Source organism: Manduca sexta, chromosome 20, assembly GCF_014839805.1.
Source record: "Manduca sexta isolate Smith_Timp_Sample1 chromosome 20, JHU_Msex_v1.0, whole genome shotgun sequence".
Classification (NCBI taxonomy): Eukaryota; Metazoa; Arthropoda; class Insecta; order Lepidoptera; family Sphingidae; genus Manduca; species Manduca sexta.
The window spans coordinates 3,826,521-3,847,359 of record NC_051134.1 but is presented as its reverse complement, the minus strand read 5'-3'; the positions used below and the strand labels follow the sequence as shown (position 1 = coordinate 3,847,359).

Here is a 20,839-nt window from a genome sequence, read left to right as displayed (position 1 = left end):
ATATAACTCTAATTCATTAACAATAACATAAAATAACAGAATAATTCAATAGTAATTCACATAATCATTTTTACTTTAATTCATCAGTGGGTTTCCTTTAACTGAATCCAGTAATTAAGCCAATTAACCCTCGATTAAACTGATTAAATACGCATTGACGACTGGCTGAGCGTCTGAGGACCCCTCGGTAGGTGCTTAAATTTTTACGCGAATTTCGCCTAACCTTCGCGGTCCTAATTTAATAATCTAATTTTACATTACATTGGAGTTTGTAGGGGCCGAAGGTTTGTTGGATTATTATGAGCAATTATTTATATTGAGGTTTTAGTTTGTTTTGTTTGTAAATCGTTAAATTATTTTTTCTTTATTTTTTTTTTATTTAGCAGAGCAAGTTCCTTATTACTATCGGCCAAACTTTATGGGGGCGACTGTCGGTTATTTTGGGGACACAGTGCCTTACAACCCTACCTAAATCGCTTAAACTAATGTTAGTTTTATTTATTTTCTTTTATTTCGTTTCTAGGCGATCAATTGTATATTATATTATTTATTTCAATGGATCCGCAATAATGAAGTTAACAAGCATTAATTAGCTCAAAATTAATATTTACATTACACATTATTCCATGTTTAATTATTAATATGTTTGATGTTTCATTTAATTACGTCAGATTATAATTTTCCCAACAACTCTCGCCGTATTGTAACTTTTAATTAAAGCAGTGTTTATTAAATACTAACCTTCGTTCACAGCTCCTCCCTCTGGGAAATATTTTTAACGGAACTTGTCTCGTCCTGCATTTTAGACTGTTTCCTAATTTTCTACCAGATCCATTTAGAGGTTTATGTGTTTTTTTGAAAATTAATCAACAATCAAAAATATTTTCCTCATGCAAATTATATATTAAAAGATTAGGAAAAAAAGGAACAATACAAAAATAATATGTGATTATTGTGAAATATATAATATGTGATTTCTAGCCAGTGTAACTAATGGACATAATAAAACTTGACATCTCGCGTCTCAGGATGGCGAGCGTAGTGGAATACCAAACAATACTGTGTAATTCAAGGAGTTTGATGATGTTACTAGTTACTACTGTTTATTGGCGGACGTATCGCTTACTATCAGGCGAACGGCAAGCTCATCTCGTCATTCAAAGCAATAAAAAAAATATCGGAAACACCAAGATCTGGAAAAGTCATATTTAATAAGCTCCCGCTGATTTATTTGTACGTAAACACAAGTGGTTTAAAGTAGGTATTTGTATTAAATCCATTTTAATTGCAATGTCGAACACACAGTGATATTGCGCATAAAGACGACGTAGACCTTTGAAGTTCTAAACCCGTAAATCCCTGTAAATTGCCTTTCAAACGCTCTCTGAACTTTACCAATACTGTGAGATTGCAATCCAATTATAAAGCACGTGCATGTGGTAAGTTAGTTAATTTCACTTATATTGTATCGAGACCTCGCAGAAATCTGATAATAGATTTGATATTAACGGTTGATAGACGTTTGTTTTAAGTTTAGGCACCGCGCAGACTGTCAAATTGTTGCACGAGAACAACTGTGATGCTATGACTAATTGCTTGAACTAATAAAATTTCTGAATGAATATTTTTTTATTAGTAATTTATCGCCTGTCTTCGGACAAACGGCTAATGTAAATTATAATCAACCTTTGATACAACGGAATTAAAATGAAATTAGAAAAACAAAATTTTCATATCTTTTAAACTGTTCTAGTCACATATACGCTCTACGCTTAATTCGACAAAATTCACTAGGATTAAGGAATTAGATACCTTTTATAGAGATTTCTAACACAATAAAAGTGATAATGTTCCCAAACTACGTGTGTTGAGCACAATTAAGGTTATAATAATGTCATAAACACTTGTAGATACGCGAAAGCTATCTAGTTATTACAAAATAAGGATCATTTTATAGTGTTTATGCAGACGGTAAAGATAACTTCAGAATTATTGTTCTGCTTTAAAATTATTGTAATTATTAAGTATTAATAAAACACAATCGAAATCAGAATAGAAAAATTAAGACACCGTATTTTTGTTTTAGGTACGTTTAGTTTTTGTAATTTTATTAATTGCGCAAAACAATACAAAAAATTGCAATATGCTCGCAGACTCCTAGCCCTCAACATATTCCCGTACCCAATTAAACCACAATTTATCACAAGGATAATATAACCCACATAAATGTTGTGGCGAAATGACTTCCCAAAGGAACGAGGTCGAAAGCAAAGCAAATTTGTAAGACGCACCGGCCAAACTTCGTTAGTTCATTCGTATCACATTTGATCGGACACAATTTGTCCAGGGTAAGACAAATTACCACTTACAGGCAGGATTCGGCGTGTTGTGATATGCCGTAATTGGTAATTTGTTGTTACTTTATTATAAATAGGGTCACTGATTTTAAAAGTTGGCTCATTAAACGTAAAACTAATAACAACATTTAATTTAAGGTAGTTATAAATAATCACGAGTCCTTAGTGCAACGGAAACGCTACCCGCAAACCGGTTCCCTATTGTTCGACGCACTACGTACGTCATCTGACCAGGTGTGCGTGTTGGCAGGCAGCGGTGGCCGGTCATACGCCGCGCTCAGTCGGTACGCACATTCTAACGCGCTGGCTCGTGAATTTATATCTCGCTTTGATTGATTGACACGGTACGAACGAAATAACCTACAAAGTTGGCCGACGTCACTTAGAATATTACAAAATGCGGAAACAAGTGTTGACTATAGAGCCACAGAATGAACTTCAATTCAACACACTGTACGAGCAGGACTACACAAGCTACATACGGCTTACAAACCCCACGAATGATAGAGTTATTTTCAAGATAAAGACAACTGCACCAAAGTATTATTGTGTACGTCCCACTTGTGGTGAACTTGAACCTAAGTCAAAAGTGGAAGTTGCAGTAACGCTTCAACAAGTCTATATTGATCCGTGTGAAAATTACAAACACAAGTTTATGGTGCAAAGTGTTATTGCTCCTGATAGTAAAACTCATATGTATGAAGTGTGGAAAGAGGTAAGCCCTGACCAGGTCATGGAATACAAATTGAAGTGCGTTTTCGAGACTCCGCGTGGTCCTTATGCTATCGAAAATGATTTCACTGAGAACGAAGTAACCGAGGAACGGGTTGCAGTTACAGATAAATCAAAGACCACTGCGAAAACTGAAGAAGATCTCGTCCAGAATGAAGAAAAGAGGAAGGATGATAAGCACAGAACAGGAACTTTAAGCGCAAAAACGGCAAAATATTTGTCTAAATCTGAAAATTCGAAAAGTGATCCACCAAACACGATTACGGAAACAATTCTTGCGTCGGAAGAAGAAAGCAAATTAAGACATGAAAATCTGCAATTAAAACGGGAGCTAGACCGCCTGCGTCAGTCGGCGAGCGGGGTCGATCGGGTGTCGCGTGCGCATTCTTACGGGCCCGAGAAGAACGCGCAGGTGACTTTGTTGACATGGCTAGGCACCGCGGTGGGCATGGCTATAATTGGTATCATCATTGGAAAGTTTGTTATGTGAACTAATCCTACTGCGACCTGGCAACACTCACAAACACCGCTGTCTCTGCACTCCCAACGCATCACTCGCAAGACATTGTTTTTTGGAGCAACTTGTCCAAACTTATGGAATACCGTTATTGTTTTCTATTAGGAATTCTTTATTTGGGTTAGTGCTAATATTAATTTCCAAATAATAATTCAGAGTATCCGCGATCAAAATTTTTGAAACAAAATAAACAATAATTCTTTATATTATTTAATAATATATATAAATACTTAGTGGTCATTTCATATTGAGAACATTTTACTAGTGCTAAATCTTAACAGCAGCTGCAGTATTCCGTAAAATAAACTAAAATTAACTTTTCTTCGGATAATTAATGAAATATAGATATTGTAAAAACGAATTTGATAAAAATTATAATATTTTTGAATTGTTGTGGTTTAAATGGGTTTATTGGCCTAAACTTACATATCACTGTCCCTACCATAAAAGTAGTACTAAGTCTATATTATACTAGTTATTTTGCCACTTTCCGACATAGGACGTATACTGTAGGGGTGACAGAGACTAAAAATGTAATCTATACTATTATATAAAGCTGAAGAGTTTGTTTGTTTGTTTGTTTGTTTGTTTGTTTGTTTGTTTGTTTGTTTGTTTGAACGCGCTAATCTCAGGAACTACTCGTCCAAACTGAAAAATTCTTTTTGCGTTGGATAGCCCTATATTCGTGGAGTGCTATAGGCTATATATCATCACGCTATACCCAATAGGAGCGGAGCAGTAATGCCTAATCTCAGGAACTACCGGTCCAAAATGAAAAATTCTTTTTGCGTTGGATAGCCTTTTGTTCGTGGAGTGCTATAGGCTATATATCATCACGCTATACCCAATAGGAGCAGAGCAGTAATGGCTAATCTCAGGAACTACCGGTTCAAACTAAAAAAAATCATTTTTGTATTGGATAGCCCTTTGTTCGTGAAGTGCTATAGGCTATATATCATCACGCTATGACCAATAGGAGCAGAGCAGTAACGGCTAATCTCAGGAACTACCGGTTCGAACTAAAAAATCATTTTGTATTGGATAGCCCTTTGTTCGTGAAGTGCTATAGGCTATATATCATCACGCTATGACCAATAGGAGCCGAGCAGTAACGGCTAATCTCAGAAACTAGGAGTTTGAACTGAATAATTCTTTTTGTGTTGGATAGCCCACTGTTCCTGGAATGCTATAGGCTATATATATCATCACGCTATGCCCAATAGGAGCGGAGCAGTAATCGCTAATCTCAGGAACCACCGGTTCGAACTGAAAAAATATTTTTGTGTTGGATAGCCCTTTGTTCCTGGAGTGCTATAGGTTATATATCGTCACGCTATGACTAATAGGAGCGGAGCAGTAATGAAACATGATGCAAAAACGGGGACAATTTATTAGTTTTGAGAGCTTCTGTTGCGTGCGCTGCGTAAACGGTTAAAGTTATGCAACAATAATGTATGACGGGATTGTTCCTCTTAAAAGTTCTACAAAAATATATCATAAAACAAAGTCCCCGCTGCATCGGTCTGCCCGAACGTGTTAAACTCAAAAACTACCCAACATGTTAGGATAAAATTTGGTATGGAGACAGTTTGAGACCCTGGGAAGAACATAGGCTCCCGGGAAAATATATAGCGTGACTTTTATAACGGAAAACTTTAGCCCGAAAAACTTTATAACGCGGGCGGAGCCGCGGGCAAAAGCTAGTATTACATAAAATGACGGGTAGGTATTATGACATGTTTCTTATCTATGTTTTGGTTCGGGTTAAAAGTTATTAATTTAAATAAAGTTATGTTAATATTTTAATCGCTGGAGTACTTTTTAAAAGAACAAGATCTTATCAAATAAGTATTGAAATGAATTATTGCACAAGTATTTGGACTAAGAAGTTCTATAAGTACTGTTTTTAATGCAATGTTCGTTCCTTTTAAATATACCTTATTTCCAAGAATCTGGTCTATTGTTAGTTTCCCTACGTAACAGTGGCGAAGGGGTCCACATAACACGATTCCTACCGGCTTCCTTTTATGTAGAATTTCTGTAGAATCTAATTAACATCAGAAGGATTTGCAGATCGCATTTATATATTAGTACTCATTGTTGTGTTCCCTTTCGGTAATGGCTGCCATAGATAGATAGATAGATAGATAGATAGATAAAAAAGTTTATTTAGGCTACAATTAACACACAGTATAACTTAAGATATAACATAGACAAGTAAGTACATATCCATTTGTGAGATATTGCAGCCGCAATCGGGCCCCAGCTCAGCAATATGCTTTGCTCCAAGGAGCAAAACGCTGGTAATTCTGCTGGTACCCGGTATAACTTATCAATACAGATCATAACAAATATTTAGCTACTTCAAGTGGCATGATTAAACACGGAAGAAAGAGAAAACAAAAGTATATAAAAGTGATACAATATACAATAGAAAATATCATAGTGTTACATAGCGCCAGGAATTGTTACAGACAGACACAACTTTTTAAACATACATACATACATACATACATACCATACATGCTACGGTCCATCGGAAAGGTCCACCGGTGTAGGTATGCCTACGCCGGTAGACCGAAATGTGTATGGGAATAGACCTGTGCAGATTTTTGAGCCTGTGCAGGCGACCGGCGCAGAATCGAAAATCAATTCTTTCAATTGATACCTGCGCAGGCATACCTGCACAGATGACCTCTCCAGTAGACCGTAGCGTGTACGGCTTACATAAGTTTCACCATTCGTCACTACTTCGTAACGCGGCCAGCGGCAACTGCAAGCGGGGAGCGGTAGTAACAGTATACCGCTCGTAGTCGGTACATACCTTCGCTCGCGCGACCCGTATCGCCCGCAAATTTATCGCTTGCACTCGAATCTCATATCAAATAGTTCAGAGGCGGTAATCTCGACATAAGTTAACTGTGGAGAAAGGCGATATTTTTAAAAGGTAACCCAAAGAAAAGACCGCTTTAGTTAAAATATCGCGGCCAATTTGACAGAAAACAAAAAGTAATGCAAACGTAAATAAACCTCTAAAGGAAGCCGGTAGGAATCACATTGTACGTTTCACCACTGCATGTTAATAGTCGTGACGTCTCCGATGCTTTAATATACCGAAATTAACAGTAAAAGAAATGACAGATTTGACATTTGATTTAACTGTTGTTAACTTATGACAGCTGTTACATGTACGTTGAACACTACTTTTTCAGTTTTTATGTTTTCTAAATAAATAACTGTTTTATGTGGACGCCAATTAAACATAAATTTCTTGGTCTACTAGGTACCGGTGCTTGTTTATTTTGTGTATATAATAATAACAATAATATCAGCCCTGTATTATATACTTGCCCACTGCTGAGCACGGGCCTCCTCTACTGATTAGGCCTTAGTCCACCACGCTAGCCTAGTGCAGATTGGTAGACTTCACACACCTTCGAAATTCCTATAGAGAACTTCTCAGATGTGCAGGTTTCCTCACGATGTTTTTCCTTCACCGTTAAAGCGAACGATAAATTCACAAAGAATTATTAATTATTTTGTGTATACCTTCACCTTTCATTTAGCCTCGATACGGCGATCGGTTCGCTCCGTTAGGGAAAGTGGGTGCAATAATTTCACCTCTGCCTACCCGTTTATGGATAAAAGGCGTCAGTCTGTATCCAAAAAAATACTTATATAACCAGAAAAAAAATCCGTAAATTTACTCTATATGATAGTCTAAAACAGGCGAGTAATTTTTTATACTTAACACTATTTAAAACTAACAAACTCAAATATAACGAACATAGAATTTTATTAACTATAACTACATATTATTTAATCAAACAACTTAAAGCAAAAGTTTTGTTACCTACCCGTAATAAAAAACATTTCGAAACCTTATAAACTTATTGTATTCAAAATGTTTTAAAGGGAATGTTTTTTATTTTATTTTATTAAAACGTACAAGGGCGAGTTTCGTAAAACTATTTGTAAATGTTGAAACTTTTGCAAGATGGTTGAATTCACAAATCAGGGGTAAATCATTTGTCTTTGAAATAACTGTTTCAAAATAACCACGAAGATTTCTCGATAGTCTTTTTATGTGCGTTTTAACAAAAAATATATTATAAAACATATGTCTTTGAGGGTGAATTTCTAAACCATAAACTAGCAAAAAAAAATTTTATTCCAACATTTAAGAACTCTTAAATACAAGTATTTTGCAGATTTCATAATTAAAAGTAACTTAGACGTTCAGAAGTATGTAATTGTTTTAAAGCAATCGAGCCTATTTAATCATGAATAACGAAAAAACATTATAATTAATATATTGATAAGTTATGAAACTTTAATTAACGTAAACGCTTTTTGCAGCGGTATCCATTAAAGACGGCGACTCCGAACTAAAGAGTGAACACGTTGAATTCCACAGGCTTGGTAAGTGTTTTCTCATTATACATTTAAGAGTATTATGAAGCTTATTTTAAACACCTTCATTTACTGGTACAAATATGTTAACTTGATCACAAGACTTGTTAACTGTGAACATAAAATATGATAACATTAAGTCATTTTTGCATCAATTGGCTTTAACAGATATGGTAGAAAACAGATAATTACCACCAAAACATTATCTTAAACATTTCGTGAAAATTGACTACATATATAATTGTATATAGAAATTTTATTTAGTATTCGCTTGGAGTATTTATGATTCTTAATTTTTTTTTAAATATTTATCATTTAATTTCTATTAAGTATGGAGTAGCTCTCTGTATCGGATCTGCAACTTAAACGATATCGCAAACTAATGGAACCCTGCCATTTACTAAGCCTCACGTGTAATGACACGTGGATAAACAGTTCGTTATCACAAAGTTGAAAGTCAGGAGAGGCGATTATCAGTTAGATAACAATCCGATTATTTGCTCTGGTTAGCTTGGATTATTCTAACTTGTTTTGAGAGATTCATTTAATGGATTTTATAACGCAGTGCCGAGGAACGTAAATATAATTAATTAAATTATTTACAATACATCGTAATTTATTTGGGGTAAGTCCGTCGTATGCGGGGGCCCATCTGGGTAGGTAATACCGCCATAATTATATTTACCGCCAAGCAGCATTGGGCGTGCACTGTTGTGAGTGGTTTGAAGAATATTGCAATCAGCATAGTTACTATATACTGGTGAAAAAACAAAATTGTAGTATTGTAATTGTAGATATTGTAACTGACTTTTCGGATGACTAACAACTTAGTCCGCTCTGTGACGAAGGCGGCGACATCTTCGAAACGTCGGGTGATAATTATAGTATACAAACCGCGATAAAATTCGCAAAATAGTTTTATTTTAATGTCTAATTCACGGAAACATGAGAAATCATTAAAATAATTAAGGTGAACTAAATCGCGATACGCTACTACCCAGTCCCGCGCGCCTTTTGCTAATCGGATTATAGATTTCATTAGCTCATGAATTAAAGCACGTTTTCCCAGATACTTACTTTGTCTGCAAATAAACAAGGATTAGAAATATCTTTTACGTAATTTTATAAATAGCTTAAAGCTCAAACAGCTCATTTTGGTCTCTAAAATAAAAAAATCTTATTTATGATTTATGATGTTTAATAAGACTAAGACCTTGCCACAATTTTTTATTTGTGAAGGCGAGTGATACTTTGAAAAGATATTTTTTTTTTTATATTTTATTTACAACCTGTTTTGTGCGAAAATATGGGTTATTCAGTTTATTAACTACTTAATTTTCGTTCTAAGATTTCATCACATAAAGTATAATATTACCAACAGATGCAGTGAAAGAAAATGGCGAACTAATATCCCGTTTGGAGCAACACGCATCAGCCGACTCGGTGGACGGTGAGAAGCCACGTGTGCATGCGCAAGCGCAGCTGGACGTGCCTGCGGAGGGGGTGCATCGGATGTTAGTCCAGGACGGCTCTCATGTCAGTGTACAAGATGCTACGCCACCAACCACTGCTGCAAGCGATGAGGCTACTACTAAGGTTTGTCAAATAGATAGAGATAAGTTCTACTGAGTATATACATACTTTATATATTCAAATTAATTTACTTAATTTCTCCACTAGGTAATACGTATTGGATTAATTACTAGTTAATGTAATCACAAACCTTGTGCATCTTAAATGTTCGGGGAAACAGAGTTTATATGTCATCCGATCTTCATACTTTTAAATATAGTTAGTTAGATGATTGTAACGTACAACCATCCACACAGATTTCAAAACACTCAGTAAACCCCCCTCAGGTACTCGTGTTTCTAACGTAAATCTTAACCAAAATTAATAATTGCAACCTGTTCACGCTATTCAATTGTGGTTCCGAAGATGACCGCAGAATCGAATCGCAATTGCATTACTTACTGTATTTAATAGGCAAAAGACAATAGTATGTGTCGTGTATAGACACTTTATAAACACGTTTCTTCGTTAATTGAGAGTAGTTGAGAGCATTTTGACATGGTATTTAAATAATCAATTTTATATAAAATATATCTGGCTGTTGAAAAATTATGTGAACTTGTGAAAGGAATTAAACTACTTATATTTAAAAAAAAATGTAACATATTTAAAAAACAAAGAAAACATTAATAATAAAATATCACTCGCTGATATTGTGATATAAGTATTTGTTTTTTATACTTATATATAAATAGGTTGTATCGTTTTTTTTTTCAAATAGCTGTATTTGTTGTAGGTGTTCCACGGAGCCGCTCGTCTCGTCCAACCAGGCTCGGCGACGAGCCCTCCGCAGGGACACACCGCGTCGCGACGATCCTTCAAAACTGATTTCTCCAAAGACATCAGGAACAATGTTAGTATTTTGTATGATATTAGGAAGCTACGTTATTACTTTGTAGATTGGAATATTAGTAAAGATGCGCGGTAGAAAGTTGCGTATTTTTTTTTACATGTATTCTTGCATTTTTTTCCATATAGGGCCATTTTGACATTGCGTTTCTAAATGAAAATATTTTTATCATATTAGGAAGCTACGTTATTACTTTTAGGTTGGAATAGAATAGTAAAGATGCATGGTAGACAGTTGTGTTGTTTTTACATGTATTCTTACAATTTTATCAGTATACAGGGCCATTTTGAGATTGCGTTATTAAATGAAACAATATTTGTATCTTCTTGAAAATAACACTTAAAAAGATGTTATTCACTACAGGTAAAATAAAAAAACTAGAATAAACATATATCAATAAAAAGTATTTTTAATTTTGTACGTCCTAATGCCACTATTATGAATCTAAAAGATTCAGTAAGTCAGGAAAACACTCACGTCCCTACAAAATTATCAAAAAATCAGAAATTTAAAACTGGGATTCTTGATGAAAATATTCATTATCTGATTTCTGAGAATTTCTGAGATAACGTTAGCGCATATAAAGACATAGTTACAATTATTAACGCAATGTCAAAATGATCCTATATAGACGATTAATTTTAAAACTGCTCGCTAAATTGCTATTTCCGTACATTCTAAGGCTTCCCCAACAAACTTAAAAGGTGAGAGATACTAAACAAGTCATCGCTATATACAGAATGAATTTTTTAAGATGGGACATCAACTGTTTTTAAGCTATTTTCACAATTCAAAACAAACAGCAAACTCTTCAGCTTTTTATATTAGTATAGATTTGAGATTACGTAAAATATAAAGCTGTCTACACAATCCCCTGAAAAACAATGTTCTGTCAGACCATATAACGTGGTTAATCCCAAAACGGGTCCCACGGGAATGACTCCTATCAAGGACTTTGAATATGTCGCTATCCAGGTGGGTACAATGTCGAAAACAACTTCCACTTAACAAGATCCCAAATATAAAACTGTTCCAACTTCTAATTAACTGATGAATAATTTAACAAAACAAATGGACGCCGATGTTGCTTCTACAACTTTAGCGATTACTCTTATAGTGACGTTTTACTGGATCTTTTAGAGAACGTCTCGATAAATACGTAATGTGAATAAACGTCTGGCTTCAAGACGAAACATTACAGGTTCAACACTCGCCGAATATCATCGGAATGGACATTTTAACATTGAATTATGTTTTGTGGCAGTTGATCCTTGCTATACTTGAGATGTACCATTAAAGTGTTATGATAAGTATAATTATGTGATCTGTAAATAAAAAATATTTATGAGAATACATCCCTCAATAGCCAATTGGTCAGTTGATCCAGTATGCAAAAGATATTGGCTTTTATTGTTTTTTAGTAACTGACATAATTACTTCATTAAGGGTTCGGGGCAACTTAATAGAATGGGGTCCGATACTTAAAATAAATAAATGAAACAATTAATGAAAACACATTTTTTAGACCACATACAACAAGATAAATAGAATAATGGTTTTTAAAATAAATGCGCAACAATAGGCGGTCTTATTTCTAAAATGCGATCTCTTCCAGACAGTCCGCACTTATAGCCAGAGACATATAAAGAACTAAAGAAGGGGGGTGTATAATTAAAGTTTAGTAAAATTTACAACATTTTAGAGCCCCCTGTAGCTGGGGATGCGTGGCTTTTTCCAATCATACCATCCTATAGCTACACTGCTTTCAATAGATATTAGAAACCAAATTGCTAATATCATAAGCATTATATAAATTAAGACTGAATCGCTAGTTTCATACATTTCGTCACCAGATGGATCACTACGCCCAGTCGTACTCAGTTCAATACACGCCTATGGACATGGCGGAATACGTGTTCTGGACAGGGGATGAGAGAGGTGTCACCACCGCCATCGAGGACTACCTGCAGGAGGGGATGGTAAGATTTTCATAAAAAAAATTGCAGATATTGTAACCAAATTTATAAAAATTTTACGTCAATAGAACATAAACAATAAACATGCTATGGCTGGTTATAATAAAAAAAAACAAAATTTCCGTTCTTATGTATATCCACGTGGAATTTATATTTTAAAAATATGCTGGAAAACTACAAGTTTCTATTAACAATACGGTTTTACTAGAGAAGGTACAAAAGAAAATGAAACATCAATTTTCCCTTAAAGTTTATCAAATGACGTAATACGTACATTCATTTATAATCTAATCTAATAAGCACGATCAAAATCCGGTAAAAATAATCAAGATTTGAAATTTTTGCCTGTGCAATTCGTATAGGTATCAAAAAATGAAAAAGACACGCAGTAACATTTTGTGACGTCATCAGCAATTACTACGCGCGCGAAAGAAAGAGATAGCGCACTTTGCCCACTACGTGACCACTACTACACATTACAATATTTTAAATATGAATTACTTTCCCTTTTTTCAACCATTTTTATTGCTGGTTTCACAAAAGGCTTGTTTTTCATGTTTTTTGCATTTACATTTAGAATAATTGTTAAAATCGAATAACATAACATACCAATTGGATACAACGGTCTAGCACTTGACACATTTCTTGCCTCGCAATTCCTATCAATAAATATGTGTCACAATTTTTCTCAAAGGCTTATCGAGTTACAGTACATGAGAAATGGCCGCATATTACATTTGCGTGAAAGCGTATGCTAGTATACTGTACTCTAAGTAACTTTATATTCCTTTAAGTGACACATTCTCCTCCTATTCAATATTAATGGGACCGTTTCCGAGCTGTGACCGCTGCAGACCAAAGTGCTTAATGCTCTAGAAAAGTGGATTAAAATTAGTAAATTTGTTTAGGTCTAAGCCTTGTTTCTGTTTATGATTCCCTGATTAGACGGCACTGGTTTAACGTATCTTGATTTGAGAATAATTTTTTAATCAGTTTGGCTGTTTATTTCTATATCAAGATGCCAGTATTAAGCTCATACCTATTGAATGTAATTTCATCTTGACAAATTCACATGAATTTCTTAATCGTGAAACACGTTACTAGCGGACTTGGCGACCGAGCTCAAACTTCAAGATAGCCAAGCCTCATGATATCGAACCCAAGACACACATTTTTGATTTGGATTTTTTTCGGGGTTTTGATATTATGATTTTCTCCCGACGTATCGACTTTACAGCTTTCATGGTCACGGGGTGGCTGCAAGATTTTCGAAATATCTGGAGAAAATCATAATATTACACAAAACCTGACGATAAAATCCGAAAATAATTTAATTTCGAAAGTAAAGTTGATTATTTATGAACACTAATATTAATCATTGTTACAGATGACAAAAGAAGAAGCGATTGCTTTCCTGCAAGAGATCAAGTTCAACCTGGACTACCTGCGGGCTCATTACACACAGAACCTGAAGGCGGCTGAGGAGAACGCACAGCAAGAGAAGCTGAGGAACATGCTGATGGAACAGGCTAGTGCCAAGGTAGGTAACGTAACGAAGAAAGAAACCTTTTAGCTGATAGTAAAAAGTCAGCGTGTCTTGAATGAGGTGGACTGTTTTTGGTGGCCTTGGAATATAGGAGATTACGTTTTGGTATGGTTGTTTTGAAAATTAGGTTTTGCCATGATTAGAATTTAACGCTTTTATTTCGTTAGGAATTTTATAAAGAGAAATCTTGAAGTTTACCACAAATTGCTTCTGATTTGAATTATTTAGATCTTAAATCTTCAAATACCACGAACAGTTATTTTGAAGCACACTTTTAATTTTAATAGTTTACGTATTACAACAAAATTGGTACTTACACTTGCTTTTATTTGAATTTTATATACACATAACTTCAGCGATGACCTATTTACTTCCAAATTACTTTTCCGTCCGAGAAAGAACAAATAAAAGATCTATTAATTACCGTTTCATTTTCGTCCGTTATCCTTGAACTTACCGGCTTCATGTGTCATTCGGTAATGGAAGTGTGGTTCGGCCATAAACTGCATCGATTTGTACTTCAAATTTTATCGAGACTGTTCTTAATTGATTGGAATCACGAATCACAACAAACGTTTAAAATCTTCTGGTTCTTTGTCGTTTTCTTCATGACTGAAGGTCGTGCCCGCTTTGGTTTTGGCGCTGACAAGTTGTTTCCACACTGTCTTGTACCTGTCGCAGAGCATCCGTGACTTAGATTCCCATGACCTTACTGACGGTGTCAGACCACCGGGGAGGTGATCGACCTCCTAGGTCTTTTGCTACCAGAAGCAGTTTATGCAGGTTGTGTGAGAGCCTTCGTGCAACATAGCCAAAGTACGAGAGGATCCGCTAGATCAATCTGGACGTTAAAAATAATCTCGATTTAATACTGAGATTCCTTTTGCCGTGTATTTTAGCTGGTAATATTTTTACCCAGATGTTTTTTTGTTACGGAATATAAATAATTGCATTGAAGTTTATAATTAATTAACTTTTGCTTGCGGTTTCGCTTGTGTGAATAAGTTTGGCCGAAATAAAACCCAGCTATATATTTTCTCGAGACGAAAGTAGCCCATGTGATTCGCAATCTTAAACTATCTCCATACCAAATTTCATCGAATTCGGTGCAGTGGTTCAGTTGTGAATGCGTGACATGTTGACAGTTACTTTCGCATTTTTAAGTATAGAAAGAAATATAAAAAAATAAGTCTGAAGTAATGACTTTTCTCTCTGTTTGTTCATCAGATAGCTATTTCTCAGCACATTATCTTCACAAAACAATATATTTTCTTATCTCTTTTTTCTCTCGTATTCATCTACTTTGATGTTCATTAAATAAATTCAAGTATAGGTTACATAGTCATTATTTTAAAGTAGCATTCATTTCTTTGCAGTCACTACAACAAGTTTGATAGGACTAATAAATCAGATCTGACAGACATACCATTAAATAAATGTGTTTGAAAAAACTATAACTTATTTATTCCTCGAGGGCCCGTCCCAAAAGCCTTTCCACGAACTTTTAAAGACATTTCTTTCAGAAACTCCACTCCTACACATGTCGGCAATTAAATATGAAACAAAGTTTTATACCTTTTCATCTCGAGTTATTCTCAGTTCGCGTCAAACAAAAAGTGTTTCTATGGAATCGTGTTACCGTTCTTGTTGCCTGAATAATTCATTGTGTTATGTCTGAGAAATGTTATAACAAACTTCTTTTGTATTTTCATAATATTTTAATTCAATCTAGTAACTTGTAACATCAAAAGGTTTTAAATTATTTTATATATTATTGGATATTTTTATTTGCTAAACATTTGATGTTCGAAAATATTTTTTTGTGCTGTTCCGGAAAAGTTAACATTGATTTTAAAGTTAAATTTTAATTGTCGCCAAGATGCTCGAATACAAATATTTTGTGTTCTAATTCCACTTGTAATAAATCTAAAAAAAATATGTACAAACATAATATAACCTACAAACATACGCAATCAAAAGTAAACATTACAAATTACCCACGAAGTAACAAGATACAGCCGAGAATCGAATGTGGGTCAATCAAACGATCGTGTCCAACCCTTGACCCGACGTTAATCCGCACTTTAACTTAATAGACACGTACTAATCCTGTGTTGCGACATTAATATTTTTATGCGAACGTTAAATATGGGTCAGTCGAATGTTACAGCGCTTCAGCGATATACTATAATATTTATATGGATATATCGTGAGGGGAGATGAAATCTTGAATATGATCGTTCATTTGCACTCATTAATTCATCAGACCATGTTTATGATGTACTGTTTACAATATTTGCATAATACGGCAACTCTCTGATTACTATAACAATTGCTAACGTCTCACGCATTGCGCGTCAAATTTGTTTAGATTAAATCATACTAATAACTATATATCTGGTTAGTATTCTTTAAAAGTACAACATAATAACACTAGGCATGGTGTGACAACATCTGGAGGACGCGTGACCGCGGGACGAGCGCGATTATATAAATTTCTATCCGTCCGAAACACTACCTGCGTTTTTCTAAAGAAAATGTACACTATGTCCTTTTCTATACAATTGACAATTTGTATACAAAACTTTGTCATGATCGGTTGAGTAATTAAGCCGTGTAAGCGTAACAAACAAATCGTTTAACATTAGAAAACTTTGAGAGCCTCCTGGCTCCCTGTATTTTATATCGTAGCGCGGTGGCATGGCGTGACAAAAATACTTTGGGAACCGCTGCACTACTTCTCATAATATTATGTCGTTTGAATAAATTTGCACTAAAATTATATTGGTTGTTAAGTACGTTACTACTGGCCTATAATTTCCGAGGTTTATAAAGCTGAGATCGACATTTGGTGTGAACAGTTTTATAGGTCCAAAAGGTAATAGGCTAAGTGTTAGAAACGTTTTAGTTGGCTGTTACAGGGAAACGTGATTGGAATTAACAACTTGACGCAAATTGAAACCTTGTCAAGTTGAGCTGAATTATCTATACATATAATAAAATTGTACAGGTCGATGTCTGTATATTATAGTTATTGAAGAAAAGAATTGGGAGGGTCTTTATTAGAGCAATAGAAGCCAAAATATGTGTTATTAATTTTTTTTCTGTGTATTCATGTTTGTACACGCATCACGTAAAAACTACTGCATGGAATTAAATGCAGTTATAACCGATGTATTGTTAGAGATGTAACTTAAAATATAGGTTCTATTTCGTCTCGGATAAATATAAACCAGGACTTTATCGGAAAAACTTTTTCAGGTGAGCCGCGAGCAAAAGCTAGTGTTAGCATAAAAATACTATTGGACTATGCTACCGTAACATTTCATAGCACGCTATTTCCCGTTTATACAGCCGCTTGTTAACAGTTTATGGGACTGAGAACATAAAGATAGAAATCTATTGTTACCCGTTTCTCATTTATTTTCAGTTCTTTGAAGTGGTTTTCCCGTTCTAGATCGTGGAAGCCGTCGTTTCAGCTGTTGTTTAGTTTACTGTAAACGCTATCCGATTTAAACTTAGATTGAATTCCGAATTGCATTTGTAATGTGGGTACGCGTTTTAATCTGAGTTAATAGATAAATTATTTTCTGTCTAAACAAATAGTTGGTATCATTTCACGGCTTGCCAAGATTATTACCTGTCACTTAAAAGTGTTCAAAGTAAACTGATACCAAGAAGCTAAATGAAAAAAATTATTGTGTTAGTTGCAGTTTTGATACAACATGAACAGTCAGCTGAATCAGGGTGGTACCTATCTACGAGCTTTAGTAAATCTAATTCCCCTTGGCCTTCGTCAATCAGCAATGCTCCAATGACTTTCCATCATGATGGTGGTACTGTGGTGGTATGTGAACTTCTTTAAAAAGGTTTTTGTTTTCAGGACTACCAATACCGCGCGCCGATGGTCCAGTCGTTTCCATTCGGGAATCCCGAGGTGGTCCACAACATCGGCAGGAACTGGGACATGGGAAGCAACCTGGCTCCGATCTCCGCTCTCCCAGTGAATGACTTCCGGCCAGAGCCCGTGAAGAGGACCTACGACCCCATGCTGCAGACCAACATCATTAGTGAGTGAATGGTTTCTTTTTTTAAACCGATGACTTACGAGTTACTGTTTTTGTTTATTTGTCTCCTTGTAATAAGTAGATAATAGATATAGGGCAATGAATAACCTTGGTAGAAATGCTCCTATCTCACGCATAGCTGCATTATATAATACATATGCCAGCAAATTATCAGATTTAGATCTATTGACCAATTGTACTCGCACATTCTGTAAAAACCTTAATAAAATAGTCTAAATAATGTAATTATATAAAATAAGATATAAAATAACTTATGTTAATATATTCTATAACTTAAATTGTGTATAACTATAATTTATGTATTCATACCATCTCCAAAAATATTTTCTAATATAAAACAAAGGCCGATTTATTTGTTAGTTTAAGTATGTTCCATCACTGTCAGTGTCTGTTACTTCGTTATATGTTATCTAAATTCTAGATTTTGTTAATCATGTTTTTTTTTGTATTAGTATCTTTAAGTTGTATTGTCACTTAGACACCTAGTGCCATAATATATATAAACTTTGGTCATGTTGTGTCCATCTGTTATAGGAGATGCATTTGTAATAGTGTATATATATATATGTGAAGCTTTATGTGTTCTTATATTGTTAGCTCTGTAGATGGTCCTGAATAAATAAATAAATAAATAAATAAATAACTAATAAAACGGACGCCAAAATTATGATGCTTACTTTAGACCTTAGACTTAGGTCTTATAATTTCAGTCTCATCATATTTTTTTACTGCCATATCGAAGGTCGGATAGTGATTGTTGACTAACAAAAGCGGTTTTGTTCGTTACCAAATTTTAACCATGTTTTATTTACTACATCATATTCTTTTCTCGATTGTCAGTCATAAACATAATAATATGGTCAAAAACTTTTAGACGTTGTCTTAAAATTTTATAATTCGAATATCCTAGGCACATCAGACTATGACCGCGACGGCCCCATCATCACTGAGGAAGAGTACGAAGAGATGATGGACAAACTGAAGGCGGCAGACACGCTTTACACCGAATATACACTCGAGGAAATCATTTACCAGCTCGCTAAGGTGCGTTTAACATCTTAGTTCATTCTTTTGTATTTAGATTAGTTAGTTATAGGTGCAAAGGACCATTACCACTAGCATTGATTCTCAAAGTGGTCCAGATGGACTCTCACGGGTCCACAGGAGACCAAAAAAGATCCACTGGAACCAATAAAATTTTGTAAGTGGTCTATGAGAAAAAAAAGTTTGGGAAGCTCTGCTCTATAGTAAGGAACTTTTAGAAAATAGGTACTTATTATTTAGAGTGTCAAATAGTCTGTTCTGTGATATTTTGAAGGTTCAAATTGCATAGTAGGCTCAGGGATAGGTACCTACACCATTATAAGAGAAATAAATTGAAACGAATACAGAATATTAAATCGAATGTCGCTTCTGCAGAAAACGAAATTGGATTCGATAAAATGTATTTTGTATTCAAATTGTGTAGAGGCGAAAATGCCTAATAAAAATGTATTAATAAAGTCGATCGCTTCAAACTTTTCAATGGCGTAATTAATCAGAATGTTTAATTTATCGCTAGTCAATCTAACATTTTTTTTATGGAAAGTACTTTTAATTATTCTGTCATAACTCTTTAACAAAAAATGTACCTTTTGCTGGTGGAAGGATATATTTTATATCCGCCCAGATAGCGAACACCGTACACAAGGTGTTAAAACCCATAGTGGTCCACGTAAGTATGTTGCGTTCCGGAACTAGCAGTGTATATACGGTTCCACCAGACCAGCATAATAATGTCGACTGTCGAGGGATAATCATCTCTCGTCAGTCGACATTCTATTAGACCCCACTCCACTAACCATCAGCACTGGGGTCACTTTGCCTTATAAAAAATACCTAAGGCATTAAAAAGCACTTCCATCGCAAGTCACAAACATTATTAAACTGTTTGCCAAACACTTCAACACATGTACACGTTAAAATGCAGTTTCCCGATGTTTGCGTTGCAGATGATGTTTTCCCAGTCGCTGTCGCGCGACCCGGCGTCGGCGCGCGCCGCCACGCAGCGGTTCATGGCCTTCTTGGAACTGGAGGCTGAGAGGGGACAACTCTCGCGCACCATTGAAAAGAAAGTGCTAGGTTAGTGGCTTCATGTGAACTGACTCTTTCAACAAACTTCAAAAATAGACAAAGTAATTTTCTTGCGGATTTATGTACGAAATGTTTACGAATTTTCTTTATTTTTATGAAACAGAATAAGATTATGTTTCTGCCAACCCGTATTAGGCTAGCGTGGTGAACTAATAAATAACCTTCCCAGTGGCATAAGCTCGTTCCTAGCAGTAACATGATACATATGTATATATTATACTAGCTTTGATTTGGACTCCGCCGACATGAAAGTTTTCCGGAATAAATATTTCCCTGGGTTAAAAATAAGCCATAACACTCAGGAGGAATGTATCTTATTAGTAAAAAAAATCTAAATCAGTTTAGTAGTTTTTTTTAAGATTATTGCGTTTCAGGGAAACTCTTCAGCTTTATATTAGTATACATATATTATGTATGTATATACTGGAATTACTTACTCTTATGTTTCAGATGTTATGATTGCGGCTTTAACCGACACAATTGGCGACCACCCTGAACTCCTACAGGCTCACGAGACCGTCGGCGGCAACCCCGCTAACAGGTATATTTAAATTATTTTAATATGTAAAATTAAAGATCCTTACATATTTTAAAACGAAGCCCCTCGCAGCGTCTAGTCTGTCTGGACGTAATAAACTTAAAAACTATCTACCAA

The 20,839-nt window shown here is 35.0% G+C and overlaps 2 protein-coding genes across 3 annotated transcripts in view; both read left to right on the top strand.

Moving 5' to 3' along the window:
- LOC115445427 overlaps positions 1–20,839 on the top strand; it is a 112,478-nt gene that overhangs the window by 89,534 nt on the left and 2,105 nt on the right. The window contains exons 5-13 of one of the 2 annotated variants that reach the window (XM_030171695.2): positions 7,966–8,028; positions 9,401–9,615; positions 10,328–10,444; positions 12,295–12,420; positions 13,805–13,957; positions 17,847–18,033; positions 18,962–19,095; positions 20,043–20,172; positions 20,635–20,725. In XM_030171695.2, coding sequence (XP_030027555.1) covers positions 7,966–8,028; positions 9,401–9,615; positions 10,328–10,444; positions 12,295–12,420; positions 13,805–13,957; positions 17,847–18,033; positions 18,962–19,095; positions 20,043–20,172; positions 20,635–20,725 — 1,216 coding nt within the window. The remainder of the gene's footprint in view (positions 1–7,965; positions 8,029–9,400; positions 9,616–10,327; positions 10,445–12,294; positions 12,421–13,804; positions 13,958–17,846; positions 18,034–18,961; positions 19,096–20,042; positions 20,173–20,634; positions 20,726–20,839) is intronic. The other variant, XM_030171703.2, reaches the window with a different exon arrangement.
- Positions 2,529–3,954, top strand: LOC115445473 (vesicle-associated membrane protein-associated protein B-like). Its single transcript, XM_030171759.2, has one exon. The coding sequence runs from the start codon at positions 2,755–2,757 to the stop codon at positions 3,577–3,579; it is 825 nt and encodes a 274-aa protein (XP_030027619.2). The 5' UTR covers positions 2,529–2,754; the 3' UTR covers positions 3,580–3,954.

Bases quoted from the DNA above. Each gene is read 5' to 3' on its own strand.
- LOC115445473 (XM_030171759.2), top strand. From the start codon at position 2,755: ATGCGGAAACAAGTGTTGACTATAGAGCCACAGAATGAACTTCAATTC.